Raw genomic sequence first — 16820 nt, forward strand, 5'->3', positions numbered from 1 at the left:
ACTCCGAAATGCCCAAGTCCGTGAGAGCGGGTTCATTGCGGGTGCGGGCGGGATTTGGGGCTGAGGAAAGAGCTGGAGAGAGTAGCCGAGCCCATCCCTGTTGGGCAGCCTTAGAACTTGAACAATGACCGCCGCTTCCCCATCCTATGGATGGGTTTGTTTATTCTAGTTCTGTGAGCTGTGTGACCTTAGAAGAGTCACGTTCCCTTCATGAGTCGGTTTCCTTATCTGTAAAACGAGGGACTTAGATTGGATATCAAAGCGGGGGGAGGGGGGGGAAGGAGAACCCTTTTAGGTCCTAACATTTTAATTCTGTGTAAGACTAGATTTTGGGGAAGGAAAATACACTGATTTTAGAGAGGGGGATATAAAAAAAGGGGGGGCGGAGAAAATAAGAGGGGGAGGGCAAAAAAAGGGGGAGGAACGGAGAAAAGAAGAGGAGAGGGGGAGGGATGGAAAGAAGAGGTGGAGGGGAGCTCTAGGGAGAAAACATCACAAGCACTTATTAAGCTTTTAGAACGTTCTGGACTTTGTGCTAAGCCCTGGGAATCCATGTTCGTGTAAAAGGAAAAAATCTTGCCCTCAAGGAGCTTACGTTCTAATGGGGGAGGGAGCCAAAACGTAGCTGGGGAGGGAGCTGGCCAGGATGAAAAATGCCGGTTGGCAGGCTAGGCCCCGCCCCCAGATGGAGGCTGGTGAGGGTGGTGTGCAGGGCCAGGAGGCCGCCGGGACTGAGGGAAGCGCGGGATGAGTTTGGCGGAGTTGTGCTACCGAAACTGGAAAAGTGAAAACCTGGCCGGGTGGAGCAGAAGAGCACAAAGATCGTAACCCATCGTCTGTTGGAGAGAAACGCATCTGACGGGTCCTGGGACCTGGCTCTCCCTGCCTTTCGTCCATCTTTCCTTCTGCTCCTGCTGCTGCTCTCTCTGGGGGGCTTCTCACAGTCACCCTTTCCCTAGCAACATTTCTCATTGTTCGATGAGAGGCGGAGGGAGAGAGAAGGCACTTGGGGATAAGTTGCTGCGTTTATGGAGCAGTCCCTCAATTAGTAGGTTCCAATAGTTGGTTAGATTGAGTTAAATAAGTTTGGGAGAAGCCTGAGTTCAGTTTTTCATTTTTCACTTTGTGACTCTAGTTGGGCACTTTTTCCTTTACTCATCTGTGTTTAAAAGAAAAAAAAAAAACACAAAACTCTTTCTCTTCCCTCCTTTTCAAAAATCTTCATTATTGCCTACTGAATAGATATTAAAATTGATTTGATGCCATTTTTTTTTCTTTTTCTTTTTTTTTTTTTTAAGGTATTCTCTTTCCATAGACTGGACTATTGGTTTATCTTACCCCTCTCACTGTGCCTTTTATTTAGCCTAACCCCTTTCCCCCTCCAGGAAAGACCCTTTCCAGTCCCCTTACTAACATCCATTCTTTTCTTCAAGCCCTAGTTCAGCTGCCATCTCATTTCCCGTCTTTTCCAGTCTGTCCAACGTGTCATAGCTGGCAGTAATACAGGTGTTTATTGAGCATTTAAATACTAGATATTGTACTAAGTATTGGGACATACCAAAAAAAAAAAAAAAAAGACTGTCCTCAAAGAACTTATATTCTAATGGAAATCTCCTATTGGTGAGTTCTTCCTCAAACTTTAATTTTGGGGGAAAGTTCCAGATCATTCATCTCACATTCCTCATACTTAGCACTGTCCTTATTGGGTACCTTCCCTTTCCTTTTTAGGTTTTCCTTTTGTTTGTCTTTACTCATTAGAGGGTATGCTCCTCCTCCTGGATACCTGCAGCAGGCTCTGCTGCGGTAGGTGCTTATTTGTTGCCTGTCTAGAAGGAAGGTAATCTTAGAAGGGAAGGAATTATTGGGATAGGGGTGGAAAACAGGAAAGGCCTTTTGCAGAAAGTGGTATTTCAGAAGCTGAATCTTGAAAGTTCAAAGTGAAGAGGGAGATAATCTAGGGATGGGAGACAGTAAAAAGGCACAGAGAAAGAGCAACTTCTGTCATTTTGAGACAAAAAGACTAGTTTAGCTAATATGCAGAATGTGTGTAGGGAAGTAATACATGAGAAGACGAGAAAGATAGGAAGAGACCCAATTGAGAAGATGTTTAAAAGGGCAGACTATCTTATTTGATGTGAAAGGTTTATTAAATTGAGGAGTAGGGTGATGAAGGCAGACATGTGCTTTAGGAAAAATCACTTTACCAACTGTGAAGGGTGGATTAGAGTGGTGAGAGAATTGAGATGGGGAAACTTATTAGTGTTTTTTTTTTTTTTTTTTCCAGTACTTCACTGTAGAGGTGGGGAGAACTTGAACTAGGGTGGAAGCTGCATAATTAGAAAATTGGGTATTATTTCAGGAGAAATTATGGAGATAGAAGATTTGGCAACTGATTAGCTAGATAGAGTGAGGGAATGAAGGAGCTCTGGGGTCTGGGAGGATGATGGGGTTCTTCACAGAAATTAGAAATTAGAAATTTTCTCTCCTTGTGAGAAGGATGAGTTGGGGGGAGGGTAATGAGTTGGTAGTGAATTTTTTTTTTTTTTAAGATATGCTTAGTTCAACATATCTGAAACATCTAGTTCAAAATGTTCAGTAGGCAATTGATAATGCTGGACTGGTGCTCAGGAGAGCTACTGTAGCTGGATGAAGTAAGTAGACCTGGAATCATTGTTGGGTGGTAAAGACTGTATGAATCCTGGATTTGGAATCCAGAAGATGACTTCAAATTAGACCCCACATAACTTGCAGAGTTTGTGACCTTAGGCAAGTCACTTAGTTTCGCTGAGCCTTAGTTTCCTCCTTTGTAAAATGGGGATAATAAGTTCACCAATCTTATAGGTTTGAGGGTCAAATGAAATAACATGTGCAAAAATAAAAAAGTGCTATATACATGCTAGCTGTTACTTGTATAAAGGTAATAAATGAGAAAGAATTGATGGGGGTATAATGAAAGAATGGCGAGCTAGGAGACCTAGGCTTCATCAACAACCATTTGTCATTATGATAGTATTACTTTCCTCATCAAAGTGTAAGCTTCTTTTCCTAGTTATCCTCAGCATTTATTATAGAGTCTGTGGTAGGTGCTTAATAAATGTTTGCTGAGAGTAAAAGGGAGATAATTGTAACCTTCCCTGTTTATCTCACAGATATATGAGTAACAAACAAGATAATGCGCATGGAAGTAAAACTGTCTGTAAATAGATTATTACTATTTTGCACATAAAGAGCCACTGTGAAGTAGATAGGGAGGCTTTTGGATAGGACTTTTGAGATGATTTAATCTAATCTTTTGTGCAGCCAGATAGACTGATGTCAGGAAGACTAATTTTCTTGAGTTTAAAACTAGCCTTAGATAGTAGCAGTGACCCTAGGCAAGACCATGAACCTTGTTGGTTTCAATTCCTTACTTGTAAAATGAACTGGAGAAAGAAATGGCAAACTATTGCAGTGTCTTTGTCAAGAAAATCCCACACAGGATCTCATAGTCAAAAACTGAATATCAATCTTATCTTATTTTATAGATAAAGAAATTTGGAGGAGAAATGCCTTGGCTAAAATAGTAGTTTGTGGCAAAGTTGGAACTCTGTATTCCTAGTTTAGTCCTTCCATTGTGCCCCAGAGCTCCATAGAGATAGTTTTTTTACTGTCTCTGTCCCCAGGTCTTGTGTTTTTTCTTCATAATACTTAAAGGCCCTACCCTTGGGCAGGATTTTTTCCCCTCCAGATTCAGGCCTCCTAAAGCTCCCATACTCTGTCATCCCCCCATCAAAGTTTCGTTGACTTGTGTATGTACATCCTCCTTGATTGTTTTTTAATTTCTAAGACATTGAGCATCATTTATCAATAAGTCACTCTTCTTAGCACTAGGGTAGATGCAGAGATGATAAAACTTTAAAATGCTACATAAATATGAATTTGTATTGTTGTTGCTAATAATAACTTTGGGATAGGGAGTTAGAATTAGATTTATGATTTCATTGATAGAAGGAAGTCCCAGATGAGGAAATGTCAGCTATGAATATATTGTCTGCAATTTAGAGTCTTAGAGAATTTCTCAGAATACCGCTAGACTAAATGACTTACCTTTGGTTATGTGGCCAGTGTGAGTCAAAGATGATACTTGAGTGGTTGGTCTTGGACTTTGAGACTAGTTTCCAATCCACCATTCCAATCGCCCCTCCTAATAAAACAAGATGGTAAAACTGAACAAAAAGGCATTGAAAGCTGAGTTCTAGATCTGGATCTATCACCTACTGACCAGATGACTTTGTTATATCACTTGTTTTGGAACACTTTTTTCTTACATGTAAATAAAAGGGTTCAAAATTAATCTCTTAAGGTCCATTCCAATTTTAGCATTTTATAATTTTATTTTATACAAGTCATGCTTTCAAGCAATTTATAATCTGGATTGAAAAGATGACTTGTATACAGATAACATAGATAGTATTTGAAAGTTCTGTGAAAAGTACAAAGTACTTGCGAAATTTATGAGAGAGAGAAATTGCTTTTTGCTTATGGGTTCTGGAAAGAGTTCATCTTAGAAGTAAAATTTGGGATTGGGCCTTGAAGACTAGACTAGGAATTGGAAAGGTAAAGTCTAGGTTGGATTTTTTTTTTTTTTTTTTTTTTTGAGTAAGGCTAGTGGGAAGGAAGTCATACCATGTTAGGGAACAGGAAAGCATAGGGGATAATCAGGGAGCAGTAAATTGTACACAGCCTTTGAACTTCTATTAAAGTGTGTGTGTGTGTGTGTGTGTAATTTTTTTAAACATTTCATTTTTTATTCAATTATATTTTAGAACAACTTTTAACATTCTTTAAAAAACAAAACTGAGTCCCAAATTCCCTTTCTCTTTTCCCTCCTGCCCTCTTGAAAAGGCCGTCAATTTAATATAGATTGTACATGTGCAGTAGTTGTTAGGTGACCCAGTGAATAGAGTAGCAGGAGTCAGGAGGATCTGAATTCAAATGTGGCCTCTGACCTTAGGTGTTTGTGTGATCCTGGGCAAGTTACTTAATCCTGTTTGCTTCAGTTTCCACATCTATAAAATGAGCTGGAGAAGAAAATGGCAAACCACTCCAGTATCTCTGCCAAGAAAGCTCCAGATGAGGTTCCAAAGAGTTGGAAATCACTGAAACAACTAAATAATACATGTGCAGTTATGTAAAACATTGCCATATTACCCATGTTGCAAAAGCAAAGACAAAAAAAAATCCAAGAAAAATAAGTATAAAAAAGTGTACTTCAGTCTGCATTCAGACTCCATTAAATCTTTCTCTGGAGCAATTTTCTTTCTTTCTTTCTTTTTTTTTTTAAACTTTTTATTGACAGAACCCATGCCAAGGTAATTTTTTACAGCATTATCCCTTGCACTCACTTCTGTTCCGATTTTTCCCCTCTTTCCCTCTGCCCCCTCCCCCAGATGGCAAGCAGTCCTTTACATGTTAAATAGGTTACAGTATATCCTAGATACAATATATGTGTGCAGAACTGAACAGTTCTCTTGTTGCACAGGGAGAATTGGATTCAGAAGGTATAAATAACCTGAGAAGAAAAACAGAAATACAAGCAGTTTATATTTATTTCCCAGTGTTCTTTCTTTGAGTGTAGCTGCTTCTGTCCATCCTTGATCAATTGAAACTGAATTAGCTCTCTTTATCGAAGAGATCCATTTCCATCAGAATACATCCTCAAACAGTATCGTTGTTGAGGTATATAATGATTGGAGCAATTTTCTTGATAAATCCTTTGGAATTGTCTTGGATCATTGTATTGCTGACAGTAGCTAAATCTTTCACAGTTGTGCATACTTCAGTGTCACTATTATTGTGTACAATGTTCTCCAGGTTCTAGTCACTTCATTTTGCATCAGTTCATATGAATTTTGACAGGTTTTTCTGAAGCCATTCTTTTATTTGTTATATACCACAATAATATTCCATCCTAATCATGTCTCACAACTTGTTTAACCATTCCCCAGTTGATGGAGATACCAACAATTTCCAATTCTTTGTTACCATAAAAAGAGATGCTATAAATATATTTGTAAAAAGGAGTCCTTTTCATTTTTCTTTGATCTCAGATATAGACCTAGCAGTGATATTGCTGGGGTGAAGGGTATGCTGTTTTACAGCCATTAAGTCATGGTTTCAAATTGCTGTCCAAATTTTGTGAATCTGCAGAGTTCCAACAGTGCATCGGTGTCCCAGTTTTTCCACATTTCCTCCAGCATTTGTAATTTTCTTTTTCTGTCATCTTAACCTGTTTTATAGGTATGAAGTGGTACTTCAGAATTGTTTTTATTTACATTTCTCTACTCAGTAGGGATTTAGAGAAGGACTTATTAAATTTTACCTCTTTATGCCTGAGAAATTTTTATGCAACTCTGATAAATAGCTATACAAATCTAACACTTACTAATTGTAAATGATAAATTTATTTTAAAACAATTGTTTGGTATACATATTGTATCATTTATTAAAGATGAAAGCAAGTTTGCATGGATATGCTTGTTTTTACATAAAGAATTAAATCTTGGAGAAATATTTGATACTGCAAGACTTGGAACCTTCAAAAACTTTTTACTCTTGCCACATTTTTCATGTCTCTCTTCATTCCCATTACTCACCCCATCATTTCTTCATAGTTTAAAAAGCTTTGATTTAGAACAGTTTTTCATATCTCTATAGATAACTTTGATTTCCTCTGAAAATCAAAACGACGACTTCAGGATCCAAGGCATACTGGTCACCCTTGTCTTTTTGTCCCATCTTGTCTCTGTAGGTGATTACTTGTTCATATCCTTTGACCATTTATCAATTGAGGAATGACTCATCTTATAAATTTGACTCAGCCCTCCCTCTATTTTTGAGAAATAAGGCCTTTGTTAGAAAAGCTTGGTTGTAAAATTTTCTTAGTTTCTTGCTTTTCTTCTAATCTTGGCTACCTTGGTTTTTGTGCAAAACTTTAAAATTTAATTAAAATTATCCACTTAACATAGTTTGTTGTTCTCTAAACCTTGTTTGGTCATAATTCTTCCCTTATCCATAGTTCTGACAGGTAAAATATTCCATACTCCTTTGCTATATATATGAAATCATGCACCCCCATTTTGATTTTATCTTGGTATATGGTATAAGCTGTGGATCCATACTTAATTTCTGCTTAATTGCTTTCCATTTTTCCCAGAAGTTTTGTTAAATAGTAATTTGGTAATTTAGAATAGCACTGAATAAATCAATTTAGGTAAAATCATCATTTTTAAATATTTCTGCTTACTCCTGAAATTAATATTTCTCCATTTATTTAGATCTAATTGTGAAAATTGTTTTATAATTGTGTTCATATAGTTCCTAGGTTTTTCTTGGCAGGTAGACTGCCAAGTTATTTAAATGGAATTTTTCTTTCTAGCTCTTACCGTTGTACTTGGTTATAATATATAGAAATGATGATTTCCTTTTTTATTTACTCCTAACAGGAGTTGGCTTTGTCCAGTGGTATGACTCTGACAGAGCCCAGCTGGATATTAGAAGCCGAGATTCAGTTTCTGGTTTCCAGTGCAGATTGGGAACTGGCTTTGTCTCAAGATGCAGCCTTGGTAGACATTAGAGATTGTACTAGGTTTCTCTAAGAGCTCCATATTGCAAGTCAGTAAACACTTATCAGGTGCCTACTACCTATGCTAAGCAAGTAATTGAATATCTTTGCCATTTTCTCTCTTTTTAAAAAAGTTAAACATGTTCTGCCATTCTCTTAATGTCACCTACTAGGAGTTGACATTATCCCTTACTATAACTCCATTAGGCTTGGGTTGATATTATGGTATTTTTATGCTGATCCCAGTGCTCACCCAATCAGAAAACTCGTAGATTCTTTTGTAATTCAGGAGTAAATGGACAAGTTTTCTGATTTTATTGAATGTTTCTTTTTTATCTGGAGTTTTATATATATTATATATATACATATAATATATATATATATATATATATATATGTAATCTTTACTTGAGTGTTTCTCATTATAACTGGGCTTTGTTTGACATTTTTTATGTCACTGTTTTTGCAAGAAGTCATATAGGAGGAAAAATTCCATGTAATATTTAAAAATAAAAACAAAAACCACACACATCATACTTTTTTTTTTTTTTTGATGGAAACTCACCAGAATTTATTGACTAAAGCTGTTATTTCAATTTGTACAATTTTATACAATTTTTGAACCGACTATTATCAAGTTGCAGCTGTGTATTTATTTTTTTCTTTTTCCTTTTTTTTTTTAATAGCCTTTTATTTACAAGTTATATGTATGGGTAATTTTACAGCATTGACAATCGCCAAACCTTTTGTTCCAATTTTTCCCTTCCTTCCCCTCACTCCCTCCCCTAGATGGCAGGATGACCAGTAGATGTTAAATATATTAAAGTATAAATTAGATACACACTAAATATACATGATCAAACCGTTATTTTGCTGTACAAAAAGAACCAGAGTCTGAAATATTGTACAATTAGTCTGTGAAGGAAATCCAAAATGCTGACAGGCAAAAATATAGGGATTGAGAATTCAATGTAATGGTTCTTAGTCATCTCCCAGAATTCTTTCACTGGGTGTAAGTGGTTCAATTCATTATTGATCCATTGGAATTGGTTTGGTTCATCTCATTGCTGAGGATGGCCAGGTCCATCAGAATTGGTCATCATATAGTATTGGTGTTGAAGTATATAATGATCTCCTGGCCCTGCTCGTTTCCCTCAGTATCAGTTCATGTAGGTCTCTCCAGGCCTTTCTGAAATCATCCTGTTGGTCATTTCTTACCGAACGATAATATTCCATAATATTCATATACCACAATTTATTCAGCCATTCTCCAATTGATGGGCATCCACTTAGTTTCCAGTTTCTGGCCACTACAAAGAGGGCTGCCATAAACATCCATGCACATATAGATCCCTTTCCCTTTAACATCTCTTTGGGATATAAGTCCAGTAGTAACACTGCTGGATCAAAGTTTGATAACTTTTTGAGCATAGTTCCAAATTGCTCTCCAGAATGGTTGGATTTATTCACAATTCCACCAACAATGTATCAGTGTCCCTGTTTTCCCACATCCCCTCCAACATTCCACATTATCTTTCCCTGTCATTCTAGCCAGTCTGACAGGTGTGTAGTGGTATCTCAGAGTTGTCTTAATTTGCATTTCTCTGATTGATAATGACTTGGAGCATCTTTTCATATGGCTAGAAATAGTTTCAATTTCTTCATCTGAGAATTGTCTGTTCATATCCTTTGACCATTTAATAGTTGGAGAATGGCTTGATTTCTTATAAATTAGAGTCAATTCTCTATATATTTTGAAAATGAGGCCTTTATCAGAACCTTTGACTGTAAAAATATTTTCCCAGTTTCTTGCTTCCCTTCTAATCTTGTCTGCATTAGTTTATACATCAGACTTTAAAAAATTTTACTTTCAATGTGGAAAAAGAAACAGTGATGAATTTAGATTGTGCAGCTGTGTTTCACTTTGAAAAAACCTGAAAGATAAAATCCTCAAATTTACCAAAGGTTATTGGTAATTTCACTTCAAAAATCTTAGTTTGACTTTCCTTGGTAATCTGATTGCTTTCCTGGGCTTAATTTTCATTTCTTTGAAAATAACTCTCAGTTCTGCCTACCTAGCTCTGGTTTTACTTCCTGAACTCAAATCTCACATTCCCAACTACATATTTCAAACTACATATATATCCTATAGATTCAAACTGAATAAGTCCAAGACAACTTAATCATCTTTCTCCTTGTGCTCTGGTTTGCCTCTCCAGACCACAGCTTCTCCCCTTCCCCCATCTTACCCTCTTCCAGATTCCCTCATTCTGCTGAAGGTGCCATCTTCCCTTCTCAGATTTTCAGCCTTACTATTGTCTTTGACTTTCTCTTTTTACCCTTCCACATTCAGTCAGTTGATAGTCTTGTAATTTCTCTGTCTTCAACATCATTTAAGTTTTCCATTGTTCTTTATTCCTATTTTTCGCCACCTCATTTAGGCCTTCATCTTTCCTCTTTACTAGCTGACATTCACACATTGATTCCCTCACCTTACCTTAGGCTGGCTTCCTGACACCAACAGAAAAAAGTCACAACTACACAGCTGCTACTTGAACTCATTCCAAGTCCAAATGTAGTCTTTTTGTGGGGAAGATACATTATTCACACTTTGGTATATATCCTCTTTGGCTCTTGAGTTAATGAAGCAGTGACAAAACTCTTAACAGGGAGCTGAGAAAGTAATTATACTATGGTAATGATTTATAGTTTAGAAAATTTAAATTTAAGCTAGGGAATTGTTCAGTTACACAGTCAGTCACTGTGACATCATGATTAAAAAATAAAACTTGAAAACTTTTATTTACTATTAAGAAAAAGCAAGAATAATAATAATACAATCAGGTAACATAAAGCAAGTATGGAAATGTTCAATACATTCATAAACTTGGATCACGCTGCCCAGTGCATATAGTATTTCTCTCCTTGGAGATGAGTGAGTGGGCATTTTTAGAAACCTCACACAGGGACAGTAGGAAAACTCCTGTACTTGGGTGAACAAAACTGTATTGCAAGTCTTGATGTCTTTGGTTGGTTTAGGAACTGTCACGGAAGCCACCTGCTAGTGGCTGCTGGGGATCTAATTCTGACCAGCAGAATAGATCATGTCATGTGAGAGGATGATAATGATACGGGGCTGAGAGGCAGCTTTGCCTGTTGCCTCTGATTTATTTCATCTCTACACAGAATATATATTTTCTAAGAACAGCAAGATTATTAATGTTTAAAGAAAAGCATACATTCTTTCACAAGCAACATCTGTGTCAGTAAAAATGACTTCCAGGCTCTTATCCTGAATGCCAATGTGGGCCAGAGTGGTTCCTAAAGTCGGCCAGTTCTGTTCAGAGAGTGAGATGATGATTACCAAAACATCTTTTAGGTTTCTCTAATGTGCTGTGATTCACAGCTGGGGATGGTGGGGAGAGGGACTTTGGAGAACCAAGCCAGTGCAGTTCCCTTGAACCTTTTTACAGGATTTTCTGGGTTCCCCAAGTGCAGGTCTCAACAAGGAACAATTTGTACTACACAATGCGTCTTCTCTTTTAATTGCTCCACTTCACTTCTGGTTTTCTTCTCTTGTGTTAGACATTTTTCAGAATTTTGGCTCACAGTGACAGGGTCCTGACAAAGATGTGATATTGTGACATAGAGTTTGCTTAATCTAGAGAATTGCAGAGTTCCTTGGTTAACTGAGCAGCGGAGACCAGCCTATCACTCAATATGATTAAACAAAATGGAATTAAATGGAAAAAGAGGACTCATACAGCAAAACTCCTCAGGTTGGCTCTCTGGACAAGGTAGTCATGCTCGGCCACTTCTTCAGTCAGATTGGAACTTCTTACCCTAAAGCAGCAGCTTGCCATTTCTGCTCTGAGCCTCTCAGAGGTTTCACCTCCCAAGCTGTAGGTGGAGCTAGAAGGCAGTTGCTCACACTGCAGCCTGCTTTGGCTATTGTCCAGTGAGCTTCCCAGCGTGCTCCAGTCTTGGCTCCGGTCAGACTGTAAAACAGCGGCTCTGAACCAGTCAGCAGGCTCCCACAAAACCAGCTGAAGTTTTTCTGACATCCGATTTTGTTGATACTTTAATTCAGCCTTTTTGCAACGGACTTTTTCACTTGTCTCATATCAGAGATCCTGGTGATTAATGACTAAACTTTCTCTTATGAGGTAAAACTCACAAAATTCCACCTTTTTGTCAGACAAACCAACAGTAATCTTTCCATAGTCTACAGTTATTTGATTTACCTTTTTATCAGGAATAATGTCTGGAGACACTTGGGCCTGTGGTGACTTGCTCCAGGGTCACACAGCTTTGAATTCAGGTCTTCCTGCTTTGTTGGCCAAGGGCTCTTTTGCTGTCCTATCTGGCTGCCCCATCTTCTGATACTTTAAAGAAGTAAAGAAACTTAAAGAAATATATGCATATATATTTTTATATACTTTATATATATATTTTTTAAAAAGACCAAGTCCAAGAACCTTTGTTTTTACAAGTTGGTTTCAGTCTTTTTTTTTTTTTTAAACAAAAAAATTCCTTTTATGCAACTTTCAGCAGGCAAACTGTTGATGGATTTATTTATTTATTTGTTTGTTTTACTGTAGGGATTGTTTTATTTGTATTTATCTCCTTGCACAATCCTTGGAACACCCAATGTTTTAATTTCTTTTTGGAGATCATGATGTATAATAATAATTTTTAGCTATTTTATTGTCAAAAAGATTTTTTCCTTCGGGCATTAGGGAGGAGCTTGGTATCATTTAAAGTCCTACTTGTTTCCCCAGTACAGCGATCCAGTCTGCTTTTTTCTTCTTTAGTTCTTGGTTTTTAGCTATTCTGTGTATTCCTTAATTGGCTGCTGATCTAGGAATGAGTTAATTACTGTTTCATAGCTTTAGTTATTTTTGACACCTGTAGTTATGGGCTTTATTCATTGGGTGGAAGTTGTTATGGGCTTTATTCATTGGATGGAAGTTGTGCATTTTTCTTTGGATTCTTAGAATTACATAATTAAAGTTTTATAATTAAAAGAAACCTTGGCCATCATCTTGTTAGTTGTTTCATAAATCTCATCATAATATTTGTGATATAGTAAAATTACATTTGTTTTAACTGAATGTGTAGCTAACTGAGGCAATTTGAAACTTAAGAGAAACCTGGATTAAGAATCAGAGTATACTCCTACCTCTATTCATGTGACCCTAAGCCAGTCAATTAATCTCTGGGCCTCTCTAAAATGAAGGGTTTGTAACTAGATTCCCTCTAAGCTTCTTTCTAGCTCCAAGGCTGTGAGCTCACTGTGACTAGGTAAGTTTCTTATTATTGTGTTGTCCATATTTCCATCCCCATTAGTTGTATGATTTGCAGCTGATTAGGTTTCTATAGGTAACATTAATTCATTGATGCAAAAAGAGGTTTCATTAAGCCCATAAACTTTTTTTTTTTAAATTTTAATAGCCTTTTATTTACAGGTTATATATATGGGTAATTTTACAGCATTGACAATTGCCAAACCTCTTGTTCCAATTTTTCCCCTCCTTACCCCCACCCTCTCCCTCAGATGGCAGGATGACCAGTAAATGTTACATATATTAAAATATAAATTAGATACACAATAAGTATACATGACCAAACCATTATTTTGCTGTACAAAAAGAATCGGACTCTGAAATATTGTACAATTAGCCTGTGAAGGAAATAAAAAATGCAGATGGGCAAAAATATAGGAATTAGGAATTCAATGTAATGGTTCTTAGTCATCTTCCAGAGTTCTTTCGCTGGGCATAGCTGGTTCAGTTTATTACTGCTCCATTGGAACTGATTTGGTTCATCTCGTTGCTGAGGATGGCCAGGTCCATCAGAATTGATCATCATCTAGTATTGTTGTTGAAGTATATAATGATCTCTTGGCCCTGCTTGTTTCACTCAGCATCAATTCATATAAGTCTCTCCAGGCCTTTCTGAAATCATCCTGTTGGTCATTTCTTATCAAACAATAATATTCCATAATATTCATATACCACAATTTATTCAGCCATTCTCCAATTGATGGGCATCTACTCAGTTTCCAGTTTCTAGCCACTACAAAGAGACCTGCCACAAACATTCTTGCATATACAGGTCCCTTTCCCTTCTTTATGATCTCTTTGGGGTAATAAGCCCAGTAGAAACACTGCTGGATCAAAGGGTATGCACAGTTCGATAACTTTTTGAGCATAGTTCCAAATTGCTCTCCAGAATGGTTGGATGTATTCACAATTCCATCAACAATGTATTAGTGTCTTTGTTTTTCCACGTCCCCTCCAACATTCCGCATTATAAGCCCATAAACTTTTAAAAACAATAAACTATTTCCTGCTTTTGTAATATTTAAAGACTTTAGCTTTATTTTAGAACCATGGGTCAGAAGAAACTGAAGGGTAAATGGCTAGTAAAAGTGCCCTTAGCCAGGGATGGGCAATGTCTAGCCTGCAAAATCTTTGCTAAGGCAAATGCAAGCAAGGAATGAAAGCTCGATAAAATGACCTCCCATTGCTTGAATTATATAAGTTGGTAATTTTGTATGGCCTGAAAGTAATGTTATCAATATACAAATGGCCATTGGCGGAAAAAAGGTTCTTCACTTCTTCCCTCGGCATAGATAATATCACTTCACAATTTAAACTTACATATAACCTCAGTCAAATTTTTGTTTAGAGAATATATTGAATGATAGATATGCTAGTGTTTGATAGATTGATAGTTGTTTAGAATCTTCACAAAACAATTGCCTAGAACAAGATTATATATTATAGTATAACTCTTACTTTTTTTTTTTTAAAGTCTTATACTTTACTAGCCAGCCCCTGCAGAAAAAGAGTAGAATATCACAATATGTATTCCCAAAGTTTAGCAATCACTAACAAGTTTTTATTGAGTGTTTTGTACAAAGTACTGTTTCAGTCTTTGTGGAAATACAAAGAAACATTATATAGAGCTCTACTTTTTATTAGATCTAGAGTCTAAAAAATCTTATCCAATACTCTGGCTTTTGATAATATAGAAGGGTCTGGGTAGGTTATTTAAGTATTATTGTGAGTTGGTTCATTTTTAATTGTTTTGAACAAACTAATGATTTAATGGTAATAAAAATAAAGTAGATAATGAAAATTCTTGAACAATTGAAAAAGTTCATTTTAGCTAACAGCTAACACTGATTTGATTCAGTCTAATCAGTATTTAATAAATTAAGCTTTTTACAGAGTATTGTTTTAATTGTTGGGGGAGATGTAAAATTTTGATAAAAATATGGTTCCATTTATAGAAGCTTATGGCCTAGTAGAATATCAATCATTACACAAATAGCATGACTACGAAATAATAAATGTTACGTACATTACAGAGTTGTAAAGCAAAGCATTTTGTGATGTCCTAATGAAAAATATTATGGTTGAAAAGGATTATATAAGAGGTGACTTGGATTGGGCTTTAAAAGATGGGGAGTAACCATAAGTCAGGAATCCTTAGATTTGTATATGTCATGGAACTCCTTTGTCAGTGCTAAAAGCTATGCATCCCTTTTGAAGATGTTTATAGAACATGAATGCATTAATTGTAATGACTGGATTTGGAAAAAAAAACCCCCAAAAAGACTGGATTTGGTTCTAAAAAGAAATGAAAATTGCATCCACCTTTCTTTGCAGAAGGAAGAAACAATGGACATGAAACATTGCATATCCTGGCAGCCAGGATTAGTTTTTATAGAAAAAGTATTTGTTCAGAGATCAGTGATCTAGAGCTGTGAGAGAGCTCAGAGGTCATCTAATTTAAACCCCTATATTTTTAAGAAGACAAAAATTTAATAAGGGGAAAAAATGTATGTGTGTGTGTATGTACATATGTTTGTATACATGTGTATGTGTACATGTATATATATATAACAATACCAGTAGTATTATAACAATAAAAGACAAAGTCAGCTATCTTCACTTTGCCATATCTCAGCTTTCTTGAAGTGCTGGGAAAATGATGCTTTAGACATCAAACGGTCAAAAGATTGGTACTTGGGACAAGGAGGAAAAGGAGTAGGACAAACCACAAACTGGATAATTAGCTGCTGGGTAACTGAGATTTGATAATTTTTGCTTGCTGAGTTAGTGATAACTAATAAATATATCTTTTTTTTTTTTCTCACCCTTATTACTCTCAGTGAGACGATCTAAGCGGAGACAACTCACAGCCCTTGACTGCCGACACTTGGCCCAAAGCAGAGAAGGTTCATTTTCTCTGACTCAGCCTTTAAGTCAAAGGTGGACAAGCAGAGATCTGAACTGGAGACTCTGTCCTAAATCCGAGAAAAGAAATAGAGGTATGTATATACATTAAAAATTAAAAGAACATGTAAGAGAAATCTAGTTGCATTTCACTGTGACAGGAGAAAACATCATGTTTTGATCATTCTTCCAGGCTGAAAGTCCAGAATACTTTTTGCTTTTACTTGGCCTTAAAGTAAACAAACAAACAAATAAATGAAAACTTCATGATAGCAAAGACCGAGGTTCAGGCATTTACAGGAAATTATTATTCAAGAAACTGATACAAGGATTTTATGATTAGGCAATACAGCAAGCAGACAAAGTATATGCACGTATTCTGTAGTAATATAAACAATAGGGTTTGTCAGGAGGATGTAAGAAACTCATTTAGATGAAGAGAGGGATACATGTTACAGAGGAAACATGCTCAAAGTTGGGGTTCAGGTGGTAAAATTATAAATGCTAAAAATAGACTTGGTTGGGATCAGATAATTTGTGTCAGATGTAAGGTGGCATTCCTAATCTGACCCAAATGTGGTAGAGAATTCTCAAGGTAGAGAGTTACTTTATTGGCATCAAGACTACTTGGCCTAAGTGACTCCGTATTGGAATCTTATCATTATAACTATAACATTAAATTATGTAAGGTTTACAGTTATCCACTCTTTCATCTCCTTTACCTGCCAGGCCATCAGGTATCACCCATCCTTCCAAAATGTTTTTTTGTTCATACAGCAACTTAATTTAATTTAGATTATAGGTGATATAAGTCTGTATCACTTCTTAGTTAGCCTATTGTGATAACCTCCCAAGTGTTTTCAGCAGCTTTTTTTATTTTACTCTTTCTGTCTTTTCTATATGTTGGAACCAGATTAATCTTCTTTTTAAAAAATTTCATCATGTTTCATTGTTTGAGAATCATTCTTC

The 16820-nt window shown here is 36.3% G+C and overlaps 1 protein-coding gene across 1 annotated transcript in view; it reads left to right on the forward strand.

The window, feature by feature from the left end:
• FBH1 (F-box DNA helicase 1) overlaps window positions 1-16820 on the forward strand; it is a 97699-nt gene continuing 80879 nt past the window's right edge. Inside the window, exons 1-2 of the mRNA XM_051961854.1 lie at window positions 1-16; window positions 15788-15946. Coding sequence (XP_051817814.1) covers window position 16; window positions 15788-15946 — 160 coding nt within the window. The 5' untranslated portion in view covers window positions 1-15. The remainder of the gene's footprint in view (window positions 17-15787; window positions 15947-16820) is intronic.

This window comes from Antechinus flavipes, chromosome 5, assembly GCF_016432865.1.
Source record: "Antechinus flavipes isolate AdamAnt ecotype Samford, QLD, Australia chromosome 5, AdamAnt_v2, whole genome shotgun sequence".
NCBI classification, from domain to species: Eukaryota; Metazoa; Chordata; class Mammalia; order Dasyuromorphia; family Dasyuridae; genus Antechinus; species Antechinus flavipes.